Below are 20,079 nucleotides of genomic sequence, written 5' to 3' on the forward strand. Positions count from 1 at the left end.
ATTCATTCATTCATTTTATTTATAAGTCACAGTATGGAGTCATGGAAATTTATTTTATAGTTTGGTCATAATCCAGTACTATTTTATCATTCAAATTATTCCAGCTTTTCCCAAGGCTTTATGGGATCCTTCATCCATACTCTATTGTTATGGTTTGTGTTTTAACTACTTTTCAGCTTCCTGGCATTATAAGACCTTGCAGGCTCATCTTGCATATTTCTTGACCCACTTGTAGAACTGGCTATTTTTCCAGGGAATCATGATTCCTTTTATTGGAGAATGGTATTAGAAACCAAGATATGGTATCTGAGTATACTTTTTTTCACTTTGTTATATCATTGCATCTAGGTTCTCTCAGTGGACAGAGCAAAGAAATATGTTTGTGTACTACCATGTGTATATATACATATCTATAAATATTTGTACAGTAACCAGCTATTATCTATGTTAAACCAAATTTAAGTTCATACTGTTTCCTACTCCATAACCATAAGGATCGTTCTAACCTTCCCACTTATCTGTAACCACCAACTTCAATAGAAGGTCACATGATTGGAAGCCTTTTCAGACTGGTTTCTCCTGCCATTGACCATCCATTCAGTCCTGGAGTACAGGTAGAGTGATTTCAGAATTGATAAACTTATACACTTGTGGGAAACAGTTTTGTCATTTAGAGTACAGTGCTTTTGTAAAGTTCCTTTTGCCTTTATTCATGCAGAATTCACTCATTTCTAACATCATTTGGGTTAGCATCTTATTTTTCTTATGTGTTCAGTGAGACTTTTTTCATAGATTTGTAATACAATTAGATTTTTTTTCATCTGGGGTTGTCCCAACCTCCTAAAGTTGAAACATTTATATACCTTAAGATTCCCCTTTATGCTATAAAATTCTTTGGGTTTTGACAAAGAATCTACCTACTATTACAATATCATAAAGAATCATTTCATTGTCATAATACCAACTGTGTTTCATCTATTCAACCTTCTCTTAAAAATCTGAGAAAAACTAATTTATTTGCCATCTCTGTAGTTTTACATTTTCATTCTTCTTCTAAATAGCAGTATTCATTAAACATTCATCCATGTCTTTATGTGGCTTAATAATTCATCTGTTTTTAATACTGGGTAGTATTTTATTGTAGGAATGTTTATTCGTTCACTTATTAAAGAATATGTTGTTTGCTAGCATTTTTGGTGTTTTGAGTAAAACTGCCATAAACATTTGCATGCAGGTTTTTGTGTGGATGTGAATTTTCACATCAGTAGGATTACTGTGTATGGTATGACTTTGTTTAGCTTTCTAAGAAAATGCCTATCTTTGAAAATGTCTATACTGTTTTGTATAGAATCCATTCATTTCTAAAGTTATTTGGGTTAGCATTTTATTTTTCTCTTCCTTTCAGTAAGACATTTTTTTTTTTCATACATTTTGAATAGTTAGATTCTTTGTCTATGTTTCATCCAGGGCTATTTCAGCCTCACAAACTGTCCCAGTCTCCTCGGCATTGAGTAGTTTGTATCACTCCAGACCTTCACCAATAATTGATAGTGTCTGGTTTTTGGGGGTTTGGTTTGGGTTTTTTGGTTTTTGGTTTTTGGTTTTTTTTGTTTTGTTTTGTTTTTGTTTTTTAGCCATTCTGATAGACACATAGAGTTAGCAAATTGTTTTAATTTATGTTTCTCTAATGATACATTACATTAAACATCTTTTCAAATGCATAATTGCCATCTGTATATCTTTAGTGAAGCATCTGTTCAGATCTTTTGCCTTTTCTTTAATTGGATTGTTTTCTTATTGAGTTTTAACTGTTGTTTGTATATTTTGGGTGCAAGTTCTACTCAGGTATGGTTTACAAACTTCTTTCTCTCTGGCTTGACCCTTCTCCTAAAAGTGACCTACAAAGCAGAAGTCCCATATTTTAATTAAGTCAAATTTATCAATTTTTATTTAATGAACTCATGATTTTTTGTTTTATTTAAAAACTCATCACCAAATTTAATATCATGTAGATTTTTTCTTAAATATTTTTTAGTTGTAATTGGACACAATATATTTATTTTTATGTGGTGCTGACAATCCAACCCAGTGTCTCACACATGCAAGGCGGCCACTCTACCACTGAGTTACAGCCCCAGCCCCTTTTCTTTCATTTTTTCCTAGATGCTTTATAGTTTTCCATTTTATATTTGGGTTTATGTTCTATTTTAACATAATCTCTGTGAAAGTACAACCTAATTTATGCTTAATGAATCTGTATTGACTCTTACTATTCACTTATTTTTCTGAATAGTCACAGCAATTTTTTTCTTATTTTTCCATATTTTTAAATTGGTGCATAATGTTATACACAAGGTGGCACTTGTTACATATTAAACCCATATCATTTCCCAGTATTTCCCCTTTCCCTCTCCTCTTACTAGCCATTTTTTAATATAGTTAATTTTTAAACTTTTATCCAGGATTATATCTCATTCTACAGTTTTGCAAACATACCATCAGCCTTATTTTAAAAAATTACCTTTTCCATCTCTTTCCTCTTGTTTTTTGTTGTGTTATTTTTTATCTAAAATTGAGAAGCAGAAGAATTCTCCTATTCTTTCCCACCATAAATAATATATATGCTTTTCCCAACTTAAGTATCATCTCCTCTACTTTTAATATTCTCAGCACTTTTGGTGGGCAGATATTTAGCTTTTAGGTTTTAACTTTACTTACACTTTGCATGTATTAGTACCAGGTCTCTTACACTCATAGTGGATCCGTGATCCTGAGTTTGCTTTTCCTTTTTTGTATATGTCATTCTAAAATATGAACTTACAACTGGGTGTGATGGCACATGCCTTTAATTCCGGCTCTTGGAGAGGCTGAGGTAGGAGGTTCCCAAATGGGAGACCAGCCTGGGCAACTTAGCAAGACCCTGTCTCAAAATGAAATTTTGAAAAGGTGTTAGAGTGCTTGCTTAGGGTGTGCAAGATCCTGGATTCAGTTTAGTCCCCAGCATCACAGAGTAAATAAACTTAGCACTCCCTATGACAGTCACACTGAATTTTTAATATAGTTAATTTTTTAACTATATTTTTTAAACTTTCCCCTCTACATTTTTGTTGTTGTTGTTGGCATCGGACCTTTATTTTTTTTTATTTATATGTGGTGCTGAGAATCAAACCCAGTGCCTTACACATGCTAGGCAAGCGCTCTACCACTGAGCCACAACCCCAGCCCTCTCCCTTCTACTTTTAATTTAGTTGCATAAATTGCATTTTGTCAATACTTTCTTGAACCTTGAGCCCTGCAGTTCTCTCTAGCCTCCCACCCTCAGAATCTTTTGCCTTTCAAGGGAAATTTCTAAAGCTTAAAACTTGTTCAAGCATTGTTTCCACCTCTTAGCTTTCAAGAGTAGTGCAGCTATAAACATGGGAGTACATGGATCTTTTTGAGACCAGTTCTTTTGAGCATACACCCAAAAATGGGATAGATAGATTACATAGTAGTTCTGTTTTTTAGTTTTTTTGAGAAACTGCTCTGCGATGTTCTGTAGTGGTTATATCATTTTATAGTTTCATTAATAGTTCATAAAATTCCAGTTTCTCCACATCTTCAAAAATACTTTTTTTATAGTAGCTGTTGCAATGAGTATAAGGTAATATCTTATTATGCTTTTGATTTGTAGTTCTTTGAGGATTTGTTAACCATCTTTTATCATCTTTTTGGAAAATATCTATTTGAGTTCATAGATAATTTTTGATCATATTTTTTTCTTTATGAGATACAAGAATTCTCTATATATTCTGGTTAATAATCCTTATCAGATAATGTCTTCTCCCATTTCTTAGGCTGCCATTTTACTGTTAATTGTGTCCTTCAATACATGAACGTTTGTTTGATATAGTCTCATTTGTCTGTCTTTGCTTTTGTTGTAAACCTGTGAAGTTGTAGCCAAGAAACTATTGCGTAGTCCAATGTCATGAAGTTTCTCCACTGATTTCTTGTAGGAGTTTTCTAGTTTCAGGTCTTAACTTTTAGGTCTTTAGTCCATTTTGATGGACTTCATTCTTTTGATACCTAGTTTTTCCAGCACTATTTGTTAATAGATTATCCCTTTTTCCATTGATTTGTTTTAGCACTCTTCAAAGATCATTTGAACAAATATGATAGGGTTTCTTTCTGGTCTGTAGTCTACTGAATGGTCTCTATGTATATTTTTATGCCAGTGTTACATTTTTTGATTACTCCAAATTTATGTTTTACAGTCAGGTCATGTGGTACCTTCAGCTTTGTTGTTGTTTTCAAGTAATTTTAGCTATTAGGGATTCCTTATGAAAAACTGCCATTGTGATTTTGATAGGAATTATATTGAATCTGTAGATTTTTTTGGATAGTATGGATGGGTATCTTAACGTTATTAATTGTTCCAGTCTATGAACAGAAACTGTCTTTCCAGTTATTTATGTTGTCTTTAATTTCTTTCAGCAGCATTTTATAGTCTTCTGTGTATAAGTCTTTCATGTTGTGATTAGGTTTTTTACTTTTTTTTAACTATTTTTACTATTAATAGTATTTTACTGTTTTTGATGCTATTGCAAAAATTTTCACTGTTACCATATAGAAGTGCACCTTATTTTTGTGTGTTGATTTCTGTATTTTGCAACTTTGTTAAATGTATTATTTAAAAAAATTTAAATGGAATCCTTATGGATTTCTACCTATAAGATCATGTCATCTGCTTAGAAACAATTTTGTTTCTTCCTTTCCAGTTTGGAGCCTTTTTTTTTTTTCTTGATTGATTTCCAAATTGTATGTAAGAGAAAATACTAATGATATATATCTTTTAAAAGGTTAGGTAATGCATATTCATATAGGTCATGGTGAGAATTTGGGGATTTATCCTTTGAAAGCCAAAGGTTTTTTTAAAAAAAAGGAAGAAAATCAAACATGTACTTTAAAAACTGAACTAAGGGGGCTGGGGTTGTGGCTCAGTGGTACAGCACTCATCTAGCACATGCGAGGCATTGGGTTCGATCCTCAGCACCACATAAAAAGTAAATAAATAAAAGGCATCGTGTCCATCTACAACTAAAAAAATATTTTAAAAGTTTCTAAAATAATACTGAACTAAGTACTCTGGGTGCTGGTGGAGAAGTGATAGGGGGGGAAGAGATGATGCAGAAGACTAGCAGGTGGCTACTGGGTGGTCTAATTAGGGATTTGGGTTGTGGGGAGGGGGGGCAGTAGAGAAAAGGTGAATAGAATCAAGTAGAAAGGCAGAACTAGATATTGGGTTGGATGTATGGGTGATATTCAGAAGAGAGCACTTTTAAGGTCTATCTTAAGTTTCTGACTTGGGCACAACCAAGTAGATTGAAATATAGAGATGACATATTCTATGGTGTAGAGATTTTTGTATGGTATGTGATAACGCTCAAAAGCAACAAGTCAGAGATGCTGTCTTGGCATGGAACTATACACTCAGTAAGTTGAGTTGACACTACTCTAGGGGAATTCAGGAGACTAGGATAAGCTGTGTTATGTAATACACAGTATTCATACAGTGATTTATTTATCTCAAAAATGTATAAATTGTAGTGTCTTTAAAGTTAATTGTTGGGGCTGGGGATGTGGCTCAAGCGGTAGGGCGCTCGCCTGGCATGCGTACGGCCCGGGTTCGATCCTCAGCACCACATACCAACAAAAGATGTTGTGTCCGCCGAGAACTAAAAAATAAATATTAAAAAAAATTCTCTCTCTCTCTCCCTCCCTCCCTCCCTCCCTCCCTCCCTCCTCTCTCACTCTCTCTAAAAAAAAATAAAGTTAATTGTTGGATGTAAAAATTAATATTTGCTTATTTAGCATATAAAAGTGGCATTTATGGGGGAAAAGCTATTTTTAACATGTATTTACATTGTCATTTTGTGTCATCCAGCTGTCTTGATCGGCTTGAATATAATAAAAACTGCTTTTCTCATGAAGCACATAAATGCAGAGAAAGTAGATAGAAAGGCACACATGAATAAAATTTAAAATCTTTTATGTGAGGTGAGAGTGGGGAAAGCAGATTAGAGAGTGCAATTTGACACATCTAATTGTTCAAATATAAAAATCATAAAACTTTTTCAGAAGTCTAGCAAGCACTAAAAAGGTAGTCTAGTTCTGGTTCTGTCATTAGATGGCTTTAAGACTCTAGGAAGTCTCTTGCCTTCGGTGAGCCTCAGTTTACTCATCTGCCAAATGATGTAGCTGGACAAAATGATCTATAAAGTCCCTTCTGCTCTAATTGCTTTGTATTTCTTGGGAATTCATTTTGCCATAAGTGTGGCAGGGATTTCCCATCAGCAAAAAAAAAAAACTATGATTTTGAAATGTTTAATATTAATATATAGTCTGAATACATTGATTTAGCAGAAAACATATTAGACACAATTTGTCAGTCTAACTTAAATGCTGCTGTTTGAAATTTCTACAGACTAATTTTTGTTAGATACTTGTCACCTTTCAAATTTATTTGCCATGATCTTTCAGATTCTTTTGATTATGAGTTTTTTAATGAGATTATTTGAAATAATTCCTGTACGTTGTCTTTGTAGAGTTTCCTTTTGAAATAATTGTATTAGGAAATTAAAGCTATGTTAAAAAAAAAGTTAATCACTGTTGATTGCCAAAAAACCTTATTTCAATGTTGTTTCTCTTAAATCTTTCCTCTAAAATCTTCACGGATTTTGCTTTAGTAGTGAAACTTAATTGTAATAGGTATTTTAATATACTTATCCTGATAGGATCATGTTCTGAAAAATAAAAGTAATGCCATTTATTTGAGAAAGATGTATAGCTAGAGGCACCATTAATTTAGGCATTTAGTTTATCCATGTTATGTTTTTAAAAATTTTTTGTTTAGTCTAATGTAAAGAATAGAGGATAGTTACAGAGGTCTAGACTTTAAGAAAAGGATGAAATTTGGGATCCTGTGTAAAACTGCTTGTAGGCTCATGGTTTTAATATTAAGGAACCATGATTATAGTACTTTACAAAAGAATCTTTTTCATAGTAGAGTGGAGTAGAGTTAGATAGAAAAATAAAAGTAATAAGTAATAAAGAGGAGCACTGGATGTTTAAAGAAGGAAAGAACATCTTTCTCATTTTTCCTCTTATAGTATGCAAATAATTTGTTAACATGTATCTTCTGGTCTGTTCACAAGTAGAGAAAATAACGTGTTTTATTTACAGGGCATTTTAAATTTTATTGCAAAAAGCTTTTCGAAGATTTCAGGGTAGTCATCACCAAATAAATATTTAAGCGTAATTCCCATCATGGTAAAGAAAACATAGGGAAATTTTAAAATTTGTACTTGTTAAAACTTAAATTCTTTTTGATATATTGAAATTTTTATATATAGGTGACCAAGAAAGCATTAGGAAATTCACAGATTTGAACAGAAGAGAAGTCTATTATGTATAAGTGAATCTCAGGCATATCTTAAGGTTTATCAATTGATGTTTTAAAAATAACCACACAAGTTTGTCTCTTGGCAAACTTTTCCTCTTATTTTTTCTGAAAATGCTTTAATTCATTCTTGAACATCTATTAAGAAAAGATAGACTTCATCTTTGTAAAATTAAAAGCACATCATCAAAATTGAACAACATATTAGTTGAATTTCTCCTTTTAGAATATCCAAATATCCTTTGTGGTTGCCCAAATAATTATGTAATGCCCTGGCATTACAAATTTTAGGGATACTAGCTTTTGTTTTTAAAGAATAACTGCTATTGGAAGAATAATTTATTATTTTAATAATACCAGTTAATTAAAATTTAATGCACAATTATTTTTATCATGAAGAAGTTTATTTAGCTCATTCCGAATGATACACTAAGGGGCAAAAATATGGACTTCAACTTCAAAAAGTTAGCAAAAAAATCTTTTCTTGCTTAGAAGGTCAAGTATTTTGGATAGCCTTACGGCAATAGTGAAAAATTGCAAGAAACAGGTTTAGTTCCTTTCTTAAAATATATATATATATTCCTTATAAGTATTGTATTGCAAATGAATTATTACCAAATGTTAATAATCTATTATGTCTTGTTTTTTAAAGTGAATGAATTTTTAGCTTTTGAGGGTCCCATCTTGTTGGATATGAGAATTAAACATCTAATCAAAACAAATCAGTTAAGTCAAGCAACTGCTCTAGCAAAGCTGTGTTCTGACCATCCAGAGATTGGTACAAAAGGTAGTTTTAAGCAAACTTACCTTGTCTGTCTTTGCACATCATCACCAAATGAAAAGTTAATCGAAGAGGTGAGTATATTTTTTGTTAGTAATTATTTTTCGAAGTGAAGAAATTAATTTTTAGACTAGAATGTCTTTGACTTCCCTTTCTTGTAAACAGTTAAGGGACCATTGTTGTCTAGCTTATAAATTATGTGGATCTTTTAAATGTTTTGGCTAAATTAGGAAAAAGATGTGGTAACTTAAGTTTAGTAGAATATTTATATTTGGTGGTATTTGGACCATAATTTCAGTTTTATCTGACTGTAGGATACTTGCAGATCTTTTTAATTGACTACTTTAAAAGGGAAAGTGTTCCTAAAAAGAAATCATAAATTCTATCTATGTGTAGAATATGTAAGTATATAATATATGAAGATATGTAATATTTTTTAAAGTAAATATTTGCATATTTAATGTAAAACTATTTTGAGACATTATATGTTTTAATTTGGCATAGAGCATAATATTTATTTATGTTTCATAACTGTGAGTATCGTCATTATCTAAATTGGAATTTTGCGTTTTTAAATACTCAACTAACCTCAGAATGAAGTTGGAGGTAGAGTAGGAGAATTAAAAGTTGATGAATAACAACTTATATTTAAAGAATTTAGCCAGGTGCAGCGGCACATGCCTGTAATCCCAGCAGCTTAGAAGGCTGAGGTAGGAGAATCACAAGTTTAAAGCCAGCCTCAGCAAAAGGAAAGTGCTAAGCAACTCAGTGAGACTCTGTCTCTAAATAAAATACAAAATAGGGCTGGAGATGTGGCTCAGTGGTTGAGTACCCTTGAGTTCAATCCTTGGTACCCAAGAGGAAAAAATAAAAATTTAGATAAAGAAAACAGTACTACATTAAAGAGTGTTCTGTGAGCTCCGAATGCATACAAGGGTCTTGTATCTCTGACAGACATTGATTTCCTCCAGAGCAGTAGAGAGAGAACAAAAAAAGAGATTGTTGGGATAAACTTAAAGATACCTTAAGAGAACTGCTGAGGTATGTAGCAGAGAAGACAATTAGAGAATGTATGATCTCCTGAGCACATAGAGATTATAATCAAAGTTCAAAAGCAAGAGAACCTCAGACAGAAAACTGAATGCCCAGATGAGGTTAGATGTTGTAAATGTATGGTGATTGTATGATTTTTCTTGATAAAAAGTGAAATTTTTCTTCCTCACTTCATAAAGTGAAGAAGCAGGTAATAGGCTTGGATCAAAATAAGTAGGGATTTTGGATATAGTGAGGATATTGGGAATACTGGGAAGAGTTCTATGGTAATTTCTAGGCTTTGGATGGAGTAGGACCTTATTCTTTATTTAACCTAAGACATTATTCTGTTAATTTGGGCATTGGCTACTCTATAGATTCATTTTCCTTATGACTTTTTTCTTTTATTGTCCAGGAAATTTTCTTTTTAAATTGCTAGGTATCAGGAGGGCATGTGGCTCAGTGGTAGAGCACCCTGGGTTTGATTCCCAGCACCATCAAAGAAAGAAAGATAGATACACATCAGAGCAAAATTGAAGGGGTTTTTGTTGTTGTTGTTGTTTTGTTTGTTCAAGGTAACTAGACAAGTTAATTAACAGATTTATAAATTTTTGGAAAAAAGTCTTTGAAATGTGCATATCATTATTTTTATTAATTAAACAGTGTGTGCTTTATAGGCACTGGGAAGTAAAGGTGAGTAAGGCATAGACCCTGCCCTAAAGAAGCATACCTTCTAGTAGGAAGGTATCTAAACAGACTGTAATTTGATTTGCTTTGAAATTGAAGACTGATTTTATAAGTTCAAGTAAAAAATCTGCCTTTCTAGCTCTCTGAATAATCAGGTCTTGAAATACTGAGCCTAAATTCTAAATTCCCTCTTGGTATAATTATCCAGAGTTGAGTAGTAGCAACCCAGCCTGCTCTGGGAGATGGTTCTGAAAATTTTCTGTGAGGACCCTGGCTTCCTTTGATGTCATGAGAGGATGTTTTGTTTTTAAACTCCTTCTCTTGTTAACATTAAGATTTGTTTTTTCATGTTCTTAAGCAGAATCACTAAGGTCACTGAGTATTTCATCCCAGGAGAAAAAAACTTGGTAGTGCAGAACAGGTTAGCGTATAAGTAAATACATATTCCTTGTTAAAAAGTCCCCTTTTCTTAAAGGTTATTTGGTTGCTCTTTTATGTTTGTATTACAAACACATTAGAAGCTTACTCTTCATTGTTCCACGAGAGGTAAGTGAATTAATATTGGCTGTTACTGAGGCCCATTATTTCTGCACTTTAGAACAGTTGCCCAAAGACATTGCCCCCCTCTAGCATGGGTATGCTTATATTTTCTCTTTTCTTTTCTCCCTTCTTCTCCAAATTGTTCATTTACTTTACTTTGGTTCTTTATAAGCATTTGAGTTTTTTTAATCTGTTTCTTATAAGCATTTGAGGGTTTTTTGTTTTTTGTTTTTTGTTTTTTTTTTTTGAACCTGTTCCTTAGGGAATAGACTTTGTTAGAAGGAGTCGGCCATGGCCTGAATTGTTGATCTTTTTGAGGAATCCTTGTGTAAGTGTCCAGTACGCAAGGTATTGACTATTTCCAAGGACTCTTTGAGTGTGATAGAAATAGCAGCTAGCTGTCACAGGGAGGGGCTGGGAGAGGTGAGTGTTAATTTGTCTTCTCTGGAAGGAATGAGCTTTGGTCTGATGCTCATATAGGTAGTAAAAATAAAGTTTGGCAGTGTTTTGTTGAGTTTATAGACAATGTTTTTATTGGTTTTACCTTTAAACATAGAAGTAAATTTTTCTCTTGTCTGTCTTTAATCATCATTTTCTTTCTTTCTTTCTTTCTTTCTTTTTTTTTTTTTTTGGTTTAATCATCATTTTCTAATGTAACACATCCCAAAGTAATCATTAAGTTTGAAATTTGATATATAAGGTATTGGGGTTTTGTTGTTGTTGTGTGTTTAGTTTGCTTGTTTGTTTGTTTTTAACATTTTCCTATGCATGTACATATACTTAAAACCACATACTGGTACCCTGGCTGCTAATCACTTTTCTCCTTTTTATTGACATCTTCATTTTCATCTTCATTCTTTTTTGTGGCTGCATAATCTTATAGTATGTATTTGTAGTATCTTTAACCAGACAGCTGGACACTTAGTTTGTCTTGTACATACATTGTTACATCCTTTTTGGAAGTATATTGGTAGGGTAAATTTCTGAAAGTGGAATTGTTGGATCCAAGAATCTATACATTTTAATTCATTAGGGCCAAACTGTCACTCAGAAAAGATGATGGCAATTTAGGCTTAAAAAAAAATGTAACAGCTCATGGTTTGATTTTTACGTTTTCTTAGTTATGATTCCATCTAAGTTATTTTCTATACTGAAAATGGTTGTATTTTAAAAAGCAAATCAAATAGTCTTAAGTATTCTTGATATGTAATTAGAATCAAAACATTTTAAGAGTACACTTGGTAAAGGTATATAAAATACTAACAAAATGTTTTATATTTTTTTGATACCTTGCCATATTAACACATAAGATACTATTTGTATTTTTAAATGATTTTTCTGCATCACAAAGGGATTGTGCATCGTATGTCTTTAACAAATGATTATTCTAATTGGTTTTAAGTTTTTTATTTGGAGTTCTACATTTTCTGGTATCTACAATTTTGCCCATTTCTCAAAACAATACAGAACATAGGTAATATATTGGTAATCTCTGAATTGTGCTGCCTTGGATTTTTAAAACAAATTATTGTGTATTGCTGATCATAGTTCACTTTTTATCATTTTCATTCAACCATTCATTAGTTTTAAATATAGTTTCATTATTTCTGCCATGTCTTTATATTTTTTTCAAGAGGGTCTTCTTGTGGTAAATCAAGGAAGTGAATGCCCGCAAATGTACTATAAAACTTGTTTCATTAGTATGCCTGTTTTTAAAAAATTAAGTTTTCTGTATATTTGAATATGACAAATTTTTTACTTGGCATTTTATATACACACACACATAAATATACACGCATTTACATGAATGAATACACATAGGTGATTACCCATAAATACAAGTATGTACTTTTAAATAGTAAGAATAAGCTAATGGGAGTGTTTCCACTGGATACATACAATTTTCTTTCCTTATAAATAGTATATACATCTGGTACCATGTGAGCATTTAACAGGAATGACTTAGGTTTTAGAAGAGCAATAAAAATGATGATTCAAAATAAATCAGACTTTCAAGAAACAAGGATTTGTATTAAATCTGAACAAGTAAATCTATATTTAGCAATATAGGACCTCAGTATACTTGCCCATGTAAAAATTTGGGAAAGAGTATAGACCATGAAGCTAAACCTGAAATACTTGACTCTGCCACTATAACTTTAATCAAGGACTTAACTTTTCTAAGCCTGTTTTCTAAAAGTATTATAGTATATCCCTAATAAGAAAGTCTAAAATCTGAAATGCTCCAAAATCTATTATAACTTCTTGAACACTGACATAAGTGGAAAATTCCACACCTGATCATGTACAGGTTGGTCAAACACAGGTACAATAAAAATATTATATAAAATTTCCTTCAGGCTATGTGCATAAGGTTTATATGATAAACCTTTAATTCCATGTTCAGATTTGGATCCCAACTCCAACGGATCTAATTATGTATAGGCAAATATTTATAAATCCAAAATCTGAAACACTTCAGGTTCCAAACAGAATACCAGGTTTCTAAACTGGATAAGGGACAACTCAACCTGTTCCAAAAAGTTCTTGTGGAATAGCATTGCTATTTCTGAAGTAGCTGGCTCTAATAAATAGTAGTTGTAGTTTTTAACATTTTATGAAAAAAGTAAAAAAAAAATAAACTTGGAAGTTGACTTCATAACATTGGTCTTCATAAGTATGTCAGGTTAACTGTTTAAAATTTAACACAACTTTTGGGATTGGGGTACAGCTTAGTGATAGAGTATTTGCCTGTCATGTGTAAATTCCTCCGTTCAATCTCCAGCACTGCAAAAAGTAATAATGACAATAAATAAATGATATGTTAGAACATGAAGGAAGCCTCAAATTTAAAAATGGTTTGAATGATTAAGTTAATACGACTTTTTTTTATTAGTTACAAATGACAGTAATACGACTTTTAATAAAAGATAATGTGATGAAATGGCAAGAGCTTAGGTCTTTGTTATTTAGGCATGTTTTGTTTTATGGCTGTACCTCCTAACTGTTTAAAGTTGGACAAATTATATATAACTTTGAAACCCCTGTATTATATATAAAATATAAAATGAAAATATCTACATAGTGGAAAATTATAATTATGTAGTAGTACATGGAAAATGTCTGACAATATGTTTAACATTTAGATGTTGTAAAATATTTATTGTATAAACATATATCCTTCAGCCCTTTTTCATTAAATGGTATTGCTTCTGGATGAAGACTTGTTAGAAAATGGCAGACAGAGAAGTATTGGAAAGAGCACTGCATCAAAGGTGTACCAAGACTTAGGTTTTATTATTTACGCTGAATCCGATACTAACTTCATTAATCTTTTCTGTGGAACACAATGATTTATGATTTGTATGCTATTCATCATATTCCTTGTCTTATAGCAAATGCCTATAGAGATCATAGGCCCATTCTGTTTGTTTTATATATCAAAGTAATGAGGTAGTATTGTTTTTTTTTTTAAGTTAACAAATGGGAATATATTGTTAAACAAAGCAAGTTGCCTTTATCTAAGGTTTTACATATATATATATATATATATATATATATATATATATATATATATATGTTTGCTTGGCTATTGGCAAACTTAGAAATGGAGAAAATTTATGTGAAAAGCAAAACATTGAAAATTTATAGAAAATATAGCCGAAATGAGGTGACCTTATTTTAAAATATAAAATGATTTGTATTACATCCTCCTCCCTCCCTTGCATGAATAGACACTAAGTTTATTAAACTATATCCAGTATAACTCTTGTCTTTCTACTGGTTCTAATGCTAATTTAAATCAGTGAATAAAAGGGGAAAAAAGTGAAAAAGTAATGCAGTATTTCTTTTTCAGTATCATGGATCTGGTTTCATGGGTTAAAAAGTTCTTATAATTAAATTATTTATTTACTAAACATAGTAATTCTTAAAATAGCTATTTTCCTGTATTTAATACTCTCTCAAAATTGCTGCATTAGTTTTTACTAGCTATGAGGAAAGATTATTTTTTGTACAGCCCAGTCTTTGTCCTAGTAATGACCAGTTATGACTTGATTTGATAGTGTATGAGTAAATGAAAATTATTTGTAGATACCTAATACAAAATTTAACATGTTTTTTATATATAATGTATATGTACATGTCTCTGTGTGTCCCCTAGTAGAAAGCCATTTTATTGCATTATTTCTATTTCCTTTCTCTGTAGATTTCAGAAGTTGATTGCAAAGATGCACTAGAAATGATATGTAACTTAGAATCTGAAGGTGATGAAAAAAGTGCTCTTGTTTTATGTACTGCGTTTTTATCACGTCAGCTCCAACAAGGAGATATGTACTGTGCTTGGTGAGTTGATTTTTTTTTTTAAGAAAAATTTATTAAATAGACTATGAAATAGGTATTGGGCATTCAGATAGCTTAGGATTATTTTTAAAGCCTTTTTGTCATGTCAAGACAAAATACTTGTTTTGTATATTGCATGTGTGCAAGTTGATTATCAAATAGTTGATGTTTTAAAGCTTTTAGTATTAAGGATCACACAAGTCCTTAGCAAGTATCTGGTCAGCAAATTTTTAAATGTTGAATGATGAAGGGTTTATTTGTCTAATGCCACCATAAAAAAATTTTTTAGCTTTGTAAAGCAACCTGTGATTCAGTGTGTTTATTTTTTCCTTTGTGTATTATATACTTTTAGGTACTTAACCAGCTGCTACCACTTATATAAAAGTTGTTCATTTTCTATATATGAGAAATCATTCAACTTTGCTAACTTTTTCATGTTCCCTTCAGTACACGCTGCCTGGTATAGTACATTTCCAAAGTGGGTAAAACTTGCTAATATAATCCTTTGGAAGTTACAAGTCAAAAAGATGTTTACTTCAGTTAACTTACAAAACTTAAGGCCAGTGGTGTCAGCCAAGACTGACAGTCTATCTAGCATAATTGTCTTTAATGTTATGTTGGTATTATACAAATACAAATTAAAATTGGTTTGTAACATTCTGACATTTAAGACTATTTATCAAATGACACATGACAAACAAATATAAAATTGTAATCAAAGAAATTAAAGTCCAAAATTATCACTGAGCAGTTTAGTTTTGTTATAAAGGCTTCCTTATGGATGTGGCATGAGATGAAAGAAATACCAAGGAATCAATCTCAAGGATGTTTAAAGCAGAGGCCAATAGGGTCCATCAGAATGATGCATTAAATTAAGAAGATGGTGAATTGGGAAGAAAGTCACTCTTTTCACATACAGTCACACATTGCTTAACAAGATACATTCTCAGAAATGCATGGTTGGAGACGATTTCAACATTGTGTGAATATCATAAAGTATACTTACTTTACTCAGAAGGCTACAGTGGTACTACATCATGACTATGTAATCCTAAGGGACCACAGTCCCATATGTGGCCTGTCATTGAAAAATCGTTACAGGATACATAACTGTACATAATTTAAGTTTTCCGAAGAGATCCAAATGGAAAAGTCGTACTTAATCTTACAAGACCAGAGAAACAAAGTTCACAGTTGTAGTTAAAGTTTACATAGTAAAAGTTAGATGTCGTTTAAAGTTACCATTTATATAATTTTCGAAATCCTTGATATATAGGTGAAAATCCAGAAAGCAAGCAAATCATTCAAGTGGGTAGTAAAATAGAGTTTTTAGGATTGGTAATGAGGAAATTATCATAAAAAAGAAAGAACTGTGTTGGTGAAAAAAATTGGAGCAAGGAAGATCTTTGTGGAAATTAACTATGGAGGACAGAAGCAACATGAGATAGGTAAAAGGCAAATTTGTCACTTCTGTTGGGTTATTTTCTATGAATAATATATTGTTGCATTTAAAATAAATTTCAAAATTAATATTTTCAGAAATTCATTATTTTCCTGCCATTGAACCTATTAGTTTATTCCAGGTTCTTTATCATCATTGTTTTTTTAATTCATTAATAATAGAAGCATTATTGGTTGATTTTAAATTTGTTAGAAGATAAATGTTGTTTTTGTTTTGTGATGGTGAGATTGAATCCAGGGCCTTACAAATGCTAGGCAAACTCTATCACTGAGCCATTTCACCCCGAATTCTAGATAAATGCTTTTAAAAAAGTCATTGTGCCACTGATACCACATATATATCCCTTTTGTACTTTTATATTACATAAAATTCATTTGGGACTTAAAGTTATCATTTATAACTTGTTTAAAGGTTAAGTGCTTTCCAAGTAAAAAGTGCTACTGTGGGATTGAAAAATATTGATCAATGAAAGGGAAAATTATATTTTATTTAGTCTTTAGAAAATGAAGATCTATTAATCTTGCACATACACTTAACTTCACGTGTGTAATTGGATAATTGGAGTCCAAAACCAGTTTTAATTTCAAATGTAATGACTACACTGACATAGTCCATTGATTATTACATTACTACTCTGATTTACCTTTTAAACTTTTTTTTTTTTTTTAAGGGAACTCACTCTCTTTTGGAGTAAATTACAACAAAGAGTAGAACCATCTATACAAGTGTACCTAGAAAGGTGTCGTCAACTTTCTTTGTTAACAAAGACTGTATATCACATTTTCTTCCTGATTAAAGTTATTAATTCAGAGGTAAGAATAATTTAGATCTCTTCTTAATTTCAAATATATAAATCATCTTTAATAAAAGACTAACTTTTTATCTTGTCACTTCAGTGATTCCCCCCCCCCCCTTTTCATTTAGCACTTTGGACATTTTCTTATTAATTCTTTTAAGACATTTGATTCAGAGAAACTTAAAAATGAAGTTGAAAATATAAAGCTTGTTCCTAGCCTTTAGAAAAAGTAATATATATAATAGCTACATTTTTTCGTTCTTTAATTTTGTTTCTAGTTCTTTTTTTTTAAAATGAAGTACCTGATTTATTTTTTAAAAATGCAACAAATTTTTAAATGAGACAACATATCATTTTCAAAAAGCATCAATAAGTGAGTATATTTAACCATACTCAGCTCATAATAGAGCAAATAATTCATGCTGTGTGAATTATTCTATATTCTATGGCATGTTTACTGAACTGGCAACAGAGAAAGTTGGTTGAAGGAAGATAGAGGAACATTGTCTTGTAAGAATCAGAACCTAGGGCTCCATAATCATCTGACATACACTCAAGGTTATATCTATGGTTAGAAATGTACATGATAGGAACTCTAGGGATCTTCCAGATTCTTTGTTTAAGGTCATGGTTAATTGTGGCCATGATGTCACACTTTTGCTGAGTTACTCTTTGTACTAAGCAGTCATCTGCATATGTTCCTTTATGCGTGCATGATAATCGTTCAAACCATGGATTCTTTGCAATCCTTAAAGCCACTCAATAAAGCCACTTGTCTCTGAGAGTAAGCATTCACTTCCTGGTCACCTTGTTCTCTTGCTTTCATGTGTTATGTTTTGTACCCATTGTTTCTAGTTCTTAATGCTACTTTGTTAATTTGACACTATGGAAATTCAGAAAGTGTAAAGAGGAGTGATTTGAGTTAATAGGTAACCCTCTTTCTTCAAAATTTCAGAAATTACTGAAGACTGTCAGCTAGCCACTCAAATACGAATTTAAAAATAATTGTTTCCTTTTTAATTGTTCTGCAGAAGAATTGGAGCAGGTAGCTTATTGCAAAATTTAGTCTTTCCTAGACCCCTTGAAGTTAAAGACTTGAAAGATCCAGCCTTGCCCCTAAAGATTTCATAGTCTGTTGATAGAGACATGAACAATTGATTTGTAATATGGGCCCTTCTAGTGTAGTGAAATGTTGAGACCCCTGGGAAACCACATTGTTGAACACAGTCCCTCATAGAGAATGGGTCATTTAACCCATTTATGTGTTTTGATACTCAAATAGTAATGTCCAGACAAGAGGGAACTGGAGTTCCAGTCATAGAAAAAGCATATGCTCTGGGTATCAAGACAAGTGAGAGAAGGGAATATTTGGGATCTATAGGCTGGAATAGAGGTGGGTTAGGGGAGGGGCAGAGAACAGCTAAAATAGAATAGAAAGGTCAGATTGTGAAGGCCCCTTTTTATTCCATGTTAAATATAAATTTAATTCTGAAATGCCTAGTTAGCCTTTAAAATTTTTTTAAAGACATAATGCTATGGGTGGGCTGAAAGGAATGTCCTATAGGAAGCTAAAAGTAACATAAAAACCCTGGGTAACTTTAGGTCAAGGATACTAGGTAGCCAGAGGAAATGAACAAAAAAGGCTATGGAAGAGAGTACCAAAGACAAACTTTGCTTTTGTCAGAAACTTGCTTGATGCTGTTCTAGTGCCAGAAAGGAAGTTGAAGCTATTTTTCTGAATTTATACCACTTAGCTTTCTGCTCCATTGACTCATAAGTTTAACCTGGTATTATGATTTTTATGGATTAATTACTCTAATCACATGATACTATGGAAAACTGTTAAGAATTCAAACTCAACTTTAAAAACATACTAACTTGGTCTAAGGGTTGTGGCTCAGTGATAGAGTACTTTCCTAACATGCAGTGAGGCGCACTGGGTTCTATCCCAGCACCACATAAAAATAAAAACAAATAAAATAAAGGTATTGTGTCCATCTACAAATAAAAAAAAAAATTTAAAAAAACATACTATATAATATGACCAGTTTGTGATTCAAGTATTTTCTATAATCTTATTTTTCCAGTAGGCATATATAAACAAAGATAAAAACTCAGAAGCATAAAAATGTTGATATAGTCTCTTTTGTTGGCATTATTTGTTCAGGTAAGATTTTTTAAAAGAGAATTTATTAAAGCTCTTTACCTTTAATGAATTGAAAGTCGACATTTGAGTTCAGTAGCAAACCAGAATAGAAGTGTCACTAGGATTCCCCTCTGTGATAATTTTAGTTGGTTTCTATAAATCGGTTTTTGTTATTTCTAGAAAAAGCGTTTAGCGTTCATATGACAAAAAGTAGTTTTTCTTTTGTAAGGCATTCATAAGTCCTCTGATCTCTGAATGCTTTCTTAAATTCAATTTTTTTCTCATCATTTCCTAAATTTTCTAAATGATCACGGCTTTGGAAAACTGAAATTCTCATCCTTTATATATGTACCAATCCTTCTGACCTTTATGCGTTTCTTATCCCTTCAGATCATCTTAATGGTTGGCTTGGCTTTTGATTCCTCCAAGACTTCTTTGTATCCTCCTCTCTCATATGCAGCATCACTGAGTACACAGGTTTTCTTCTTTCTTGTATATCATAGCAGTAGAGTGGCCTGATTGTCTACTATTATTACCAGTTCATAAGGCAAGAAACAAAAGATGCAAAATGTTTAACTATAAAAATTATATACCTCAGATCTATCTCAGAATTTCTGTGTAGAATAATTATATAGGTTTATGTGCAAGCTAGAAATATCCATATGTTCCTGCCTCTTTCTCACTTTTCTTTTCTGTCACTTATAAAATAGGTCTCTACATATCTATCCTTCTTGTCTGTTTTCTTCTTATCTTTGTCCTTTGTTTTTCTAAAATCAAGGCCAGTTCAGTATTCTATTCTTCGAACCTCATGCCTTTTTTGCTCCATAGATGAGCTTTGATTTCTTTCTTAACCTAT

At 31.8% G+C, this 20,079-nt stretch overlaps 1 protein-coding gene across 4 annotated transcripts in view; it reads left to right on the forward strand.

Moving 5' to 3' along the window:
• Positions 1 to 20,079, forward strand: part of ZNF292 (zinc finger protein 292) — an 85,169-nt gene that overhangs the window by 53,857 nt on the left and 11,233 nt on the right. For 3 of the 4 annotated variants that reach the window (XM_081296566.1, XM_081296567.1, XM_081296568.1), the window contains 3 exons: positions 8,091 to 8,293; positions 14,686 to 14,822; positions 16,952 to 17,093. In XM_081296566.1, coding sequence (XP_081152692.1) covers positions 8,091 to 8,293; positions 14,686 to 14,822; positions 16,952 to 17,093 — 482 coding nt within the window. The remainder of the gene's footprint in view (positions 1 to 8,090; positions 8,294 to 14,685; positions 14,823 to 16,951; positions 17,094 to 20,079) is intronic. The other variant, XM_081296569.1, reaches the window with a different exon arrangement.

Source organism: Spermophilus citellus (genome assembly GCF_964194105.1).
Source record: "Spermophilus citellus genome assembly, chromosome: 5".
In the NCBI taxonomy this organism is placed as follows: domain Eukaryota; kingdom Metazoa; phylum Chordata; class Mammalia; order Rodentia; family Sciuridae; genus Spermophilus; species Spermophilus citellus.